The sequence below is a fragment of the Parasteatoda tepidariorum genome, unplaced genomic scaffold (assembly GCF_043381705.1).
Source record: "Parasteatoda tepidariorum isolate YZ-2023 unplaced genomic scaffold, CAS_Ptep_4.0 HiC_scaffold_3036, whole genome shotgun sequence".
Lineage (NCBI taxonomy): Eukaryota > Metazoa > Arthropoda > Arachnida > Araneae > Theridiidae > Parasteatoda > Parasteatoda tepidariorum.
Window position 1 is genome coordinate 1 of NW_027261632.1, and position 6,752 is coordinate 6,752.

Genomic DNA, 6,752 nt, shown 5'->3' on the forward strand with positions numbered 1-6,752 from the left:
ATACAGTTAATAATCTATTATTTTTTATATTGTGTTTGCTTCGAATAATACTTGCCATAAACCTATTTCGACCACATCCGGTCATTTGACCAGGAGAACAATTTATTGCTTTATAAGGTTATCGTATCAGAAATTGCGATGTAATGCGCGTTCAGCGTATTGCATTAAATTAGTTGCACAGTTGCGTGGTTAGTTGCAAAGATTGTTGCGCGGTTAGTTCATACGGAATAACTGTAAATTCAAATTTCTAGAAAGTACCTAAAATTTTTGATTGACATTTTCGTGTAAGAAAAAGTGACAAAAACTAAATGTTTTGGTAAGTAGCTTATATTTTGTTTTGATAGCTTTACTTCATTTTTAACTAACTGTTAGTTTTTACCCAGAAAAATGTCGAAACAATCAAGACAGCACAAGTTCTTAGAGGAAATAATATTAAGGGAAGCAAGACGTTTTCGATGTTGAGAAAATGATTTTTTCAACCATATCGACTAGCCATTTTTTCTTAATATTAAATACATTTTAAAACTTTACATTTATGAAAACTACATATTAATATCATTCATTAACATTAAAAAGGAATTTAAAATGTTTATAAATTTAATTTTTATAAATATTTGAAAATTTAATGTATATATAATTTTTTTTTTACCAGACATAGCTTTCGGTACGCTTAAAAAATTTTCTACATGAAATATCAGCAAAAAATTGGCATACACTCATGTAAATATGTTTGAAAAATCAGGTGAAATAGTTTGTTTCATAATATGTACAGAATATATTATATATAAGCAAAATAAATGTAGTATTTCAGAAAAAAAATTTTAAATTTCGTTCAAATTTTGAAAACATTCCCCTGTATAACAAAATTATAATGAAAAAAATAAACTTTATATAGTTGATTAAATGTAAATAAGATATATACACAAGCATAGAAATTTTCATAACTTTACAATGATTTGTTTTTTGTACGAGCGTACCGAAAGTTATGTCTGGTAAAAAAAAAAAATTATATTTACATTAAATTTTCAAATTCTAATAAAAATTAAATTTATAAACATTTTAAATTCCTTTTTAATGTTATTGAATTAGATTAATATGTAGCTGTCATAACTGTAAAGTTTAAAGTCTTAAAATGTATTTAATATTAAGAAAAAATGGCTTGTCGATAAGGTTGAAAAAATCATTTTTTCGACATCGAAAACGTCTTGCTTCCCTTAATTATAGGAATCATTACAAGGATTATAATTCTTATATATTATAATTATAAGAGTAATAGAAATAATAATAATTAGAAGAAATATATGTTTGCGGAAAATGCACAATGGACTCACCCTATATATGTAAAAAATGTGTTGAGCAATGAATTAAAAATTCTTATTCTTTGTGTTTGTAATACATAAAAATTGGCAAGATACCATTTTGTTTAATTATAATGAAGTTCTTTTTAATTTATTTTCTTCCTAACATTCATATTTCATACATTCAATCAAGAAACATAAAGTCCGGTCATTTGACCAGCTATGGTAGAAATAGGTATAGATTAAGTGTTCGTACGTTTAGTGTTAAGTATTAAAAATTATGTTGTATAATAGTACTATTTAATTCCATATTGAATCTATGAAAAGAACCAGATAAAACAGAGAAATAATTAAGGCTGAAGTCAATTCCAATTGCCAAAAATTCGAATTATCTAAAAACTAATACAGAGTGCATAGCTTTTTAAAAAGTGCTTAAAGACGCTTATTTTTGATTTACGTTTTTTAAAAGCCCTTAAAGGTGCTTTTTTCATCCTCGATCAAATATGAATAGTATGTAAATTGATAGAGGGTTTTTGCGCAAAAAATTTTCAGGTTTTTTTACTTTGTGTCACAATTGTCCCTGCTTAATGTTTAGTTTGCTTAATTTGAAAACCTTACCAGTTACTTCATCGATTCTACTCTGAATATTAAATTGGTTATGAATATCTAAATTTATTTTCTCTTTCTCTCTCTTCGATTGCTTGNGCGCGGAACCCCCAGTGTTTAGTTCCCAAGCATGCTTGGTACTCATTTATCGACCCACTGAAGGGATGAAAGACTGAGTCTACCTTGCCCGGCCCGAGGATCGAAATCAGGACCTGTGGCACGGGGAGCGCGGAGCGTTACCACTCAGCCACTGGGCGTCAAATTTAATGTTAAGTTTTCTGAATTTGAAAAGTTTACTGATTACTTCTCTGTTGATTCTGCTCTGAATGTTAATTTTGATTATGAGTATTTAATTTCTTTCTCATAGATTATATGAAAATATTAAGTCTAAAATTAATGTTAAGTTTTCTGAATTTGAAAACTTTACTGGTAACTTCACTATTGATTCTGCTCTAAATTTTAAACTTGATTATGAGTATTTAATTTCTTTCCCATAGATTATATGAAAATATTAAGTCTAAAATTAATGTTAAGTTTCCTGAATTTGAAAACTTTACTGATTACTTCACTATTGATTCTGCTCTGAATGTTAATCTTGATTCCGAGAATTCAATTTCTTTCCGATAGATTATGTGAAAATATTAAATCTAAAATTAATGTTAAGTTTTCTGAATTTGAAAACTTTACTGATTACTTCTCCATTGATTCTGCTCTGAATTTTAAACTTGATTATCAGTATTTAATTTCTTCCTCATAGATTGCTTGCCAACGTAAAGTCTGCTCGAGTTAAATATGTGCACTGGAGCAGTGATATGAGCCATGTTGCTTTCTTCAGCAAGCATACCCTTACCATGTGCAACCGTCGTCTCGATGTTTTGTGTACCATTCAGGAGAACTGCAGATTGAAAAGTGGTTCATGGGATGATAACAATGTTTTTATTTACACAACATCCAATCACATTAAATATGCACTAACAAATGGGTAAGTTACATTTTGTTAAAATTTTTTTAAAATTCAAGTGATTTTATATTTATAATGTTTTCTCTTTCGTTTTCAGTGACCACGGCATCATTCGAACGTTGGATGTACCAATCTACATAACTAAAGTGAAAGATTCTAATGTGTATTGTTTGGATAGAGAATGCAGACCCAGAGTTTTGACTATTGATCCCACAGAATACAAATTCAAACTTGCACTTGTGAATCGAAAATATGAAGAGGCAAACCTCCTTTTACTTTTATTTAATTGATTTATTAAAGTTTTGAATCTTTTATTAGTTAGTTCAAATAATTTCATTTGATACTTACTGTTTCTTTTAAACCAATGCTTTTTACATCAAAAATTAAATTAAGGCAATCTACTTTTTGCTTTTATTGAATTGATTTATTAAAGTTTTAAATCTTTTATTATTTAATTTAAATAATTTCATTTAATTCTGTTTCTAAACCAATGCTTTTAGATCAAAAATTGAACTAAACCAAGCCTTTTTTTACTTTTATGTAATTGATTTATTACAGTTTTGAATCTTTTATTTAGTTCAAATAATTTCATTTAATACTGTTTCTTTTCAACCAATGATTTTAAATCAAAAATTCAATTAAGGCAAACCTCATTTTACTTCTATTTAATTGATTTATTAAAGTTTTGAACCTTTTATTATTTAGTTTAAATAATTTCATTTAATACTGTTTCTTTTAAACCTATGCTATTATACTGAAAATTGAATTGAGGCAAACATCTTTTTACTTTTATTTAATGGATTTATTAAAGTTACTAAATTGATATATTTTATTATTGAGTTTAATCAATTTCATTTAATACTGTTTCTTTTAAACCTATACTTTTAAATTGAGAATTAAATTAAGGCAAACCCCTTTTTAATTTATTTAATTGATTTATTAAAGTTTTTATTTATTAAGTTTAACTATTTTAGTAGTTACTTTTGATTAGATTACTTTTTGCCCAAAAATGTAAACTTTTACCAAAACCAGAACTATTGAATGGTTATTAAATATTAAAATGAAAAAGTATTAAATAGTAAAATAATTTTAATTTTGAATGTTTGAAATATGTTATGCATATTTCAGCATGACAAGAATATAAACTTGATTTAATATTAATCACACTGGCATTCGTTTTACAAAAAAATTATTGTTTGGTGTTTTAATTTATTAGAATTTAATAGTTTTATTCAGTGTAAAAGTTTAAATGTAATTTTAAAAATTCTTAGGTTTTACATATGGTAAGGAATGCCAAATTAGTTGGACAGTCCATCATTGCATATCTTCAAAAGAAAGGCTATCCAGAAGTTGCCTTGCATTTTGTAAAAGATGAAAAAACTAGATTTGCTCTTGCATTAGAGTGTGGTAATATTATGGTAAGAAGCAATTTTATATTTCGTACACAGCCTTACATACCTTTTTTTTCCCTTTAGGAATTTCATTTTGAATTCATGGTTAAGAGTATGTTAATACTTTGTTTTAACTCTATGTTAATACTATATCATGCCTGCCAAGTCACCTATTTTTTAACAAAGGCTCCTGTATTTTACGACTATCTCCTGCCTACCCTTAAATTCTTAAATTTCTCCGTATTTGTTGAAAAAATTTTTAAAAAACTTTTTAGCAATAAAATATTTGCTAATGGCAAAAATACATCTCTTATTCCCCAACAGAAGGTGCTATTGCTAGTAATGCAGTATGTTGAGTGTTAATAGTTTAAGTAATTTTGAATAATGGTTTAAAAAAATCTTCTTTAGATTAAGATTTATAAGACAAACATATTTTTTACTTCGCTAAATGTAATTGCTTTTATTTCCAATTCTTAATTTCTTTTTTTGACTTACATGATTATGCATGATGTATCAAAAGTTTACTGGTAGCCCAAAAAAGTCGCCTGTAAAATCTCCATTATTTTATTTCTCCAATGTTAACAGGTATGCTTTATTCTCTGGAATGTTATACCATATTAAAATTATATTGCTTGTAAAGATTTTGTGTGTATATGTACCCTTACATGCCCAATGGAGCATTTAAATATTTAATCAGAAATTACATAAATTGCAAATGAATTGCCCCTCAAAATTTGACCATTAATAACCATATCTACTGGATTTTCCAGTTTTGTCAGTTTCTTCTGATCTACTGGTTCAATAAGAAATCTCTTGGTTTTTATACGTTTTAAAAAATTCATTAAAATTGAGTAAGTTTCCTAAAGAAAATCCCTATTGAAATAGAATTTTTGCAAAGATTATTCTTCGAATATTTAAATAAGTCAGATATGATCGTGCTCCAGAAAATATCTGGATTTCCGGATTTTTCGCCAACCGCAATCTGGTAGTTTCAAGAAATCATCCATCACATTTATGTATAAAAATTCTTGTATATTTTATTTAGAAATATTAGAACTAAAATTTACACTTGGCATCTCTTCCATTTGTAAATATTTTTTCTAGTAGAATAATAAATGCGATTAGACATAAAAGTAAACTTATACATAATTATTCATCTAAATTATGCTGCATATAATTTATTTAGATTTTCATGTTTTGAAAATATCAATAATTTAAATTTATAAAGAAGTTTTTTTAAATGCGTCATTATTGATATTACTAAGGAAATTTTCAGAATTTTTATGTTGGACTCACAATCACCCCATGATAAGTATTACTACATAATAAAGTGAGTCTCTCTTGTAGAAATCAGTTAAAAACTTTTTTTGTTCAAAGATATTCAGTTTATTTTTTATTCAGAACTCTGTTTTTAAATTAATTAAAAAATCTTTTAACTATCTTTGATGAATTAAATGTCTCTTACTATTCAAAATTATGAGTTAACATAATGACATTAAAGATTATGAGTAAACATGCATTTCAAGTATATTTCATGTCAATCATAACTGAAAAATATTGCAATTTTTCTATTTTGATGGCTATAAAATGTCCCTAAAATTTCATATGTGTAGAATATTTAGTACATTATGCAAAAATTATGAAATTTATATTATTTTGTAAAATCTACTGAATTTCTATCATCCGTGTTGACAGCTGTGAAAAGCAAATAAACTGCATTAGAGGGAAAATCAATTATGCTTGCTAAGATTAAATTATATTTGCTATAATTGAATATAATTTAAGAACTTATGAAACAAAGTTTGCTTATTCTTTCTCATTTGACATTTATTTTTATTAATTTTTTTTTTATTTTAGTCTCTGTTTATAAGACAATAGTTAATATAAAACTAGGAATTGCAATTGAGAAATTCAAGAGGAACATCATTTTAAAATAAAATGTTAAAGGGCATGTATTTCGGATAATACGTAATTCTGATTATAACATTTTTGTTAATAATAATTAATGTACTTATTCCATCAGTGCTTTATTGTTTTCTTGGTAATAATACCTTACACTTTGTTACTAACTAATAATCATTTAATACTTGTTTATACTTTAAATAAAAATATAAATAAGAAGTATTAAGCTTATCTAACACTTTAAATAAAAGATGGGGATGACTTTATATAATTTTTTTCGACGGATTGATAATAAGAGTTAATTTATAAATTTTCATCGAAAACTCTATTTGACCAGATAAATTTTGTTTGCCTTGTATTTTCTAGACTAACGATCCTGGCAGGACATCTAAAAATTATGAGATTTTTTGAAGCAGGCATGTTCAGTAAAAGTAACTTAGTAATTTTTCTTTATAGGTTGCTCTTGATGCTGCTAGGATCCTGGATGATAAAGCATGTTGGGATAAGCTTGGTGAAGCTGCTCTACTTCATGGCAACCATCAGGTAATTTAGAATTTTGTTCTAAATTAAGCCTCTTGAATATAATCCATTAAT

The 6,752-nt window shown here is 26.2% G+C and overlaps 1 protein-coding gene across 1 annotated transcript; it reads left to right on the plus strand.

Moving 5' to 3' along the window:
- Nucleotides 1-2,661: 2,661 nt before the first annotated feature.
- LOC122273224 (coatomer subunit alpha-like) lies at nucleotides 2,662-6,710 on the plus strand (the record flags this gene model as incomplete). Its single annotated transcript, XM_043057291.2, has 4 exons — nucleotides 2,662-2,886; nucleotides 2,963-3,125; nucleotides 4,137-4,283; nucleotides 6,615-6,710. Coding segments are annotated over 4 exons (631 nt in total), but the record flags the coding sequence as incomplete, so codon positions are not given.
- Between the last annotated feature and the right edge of the window lie 42 nt (nucleotides 6,711-6,752).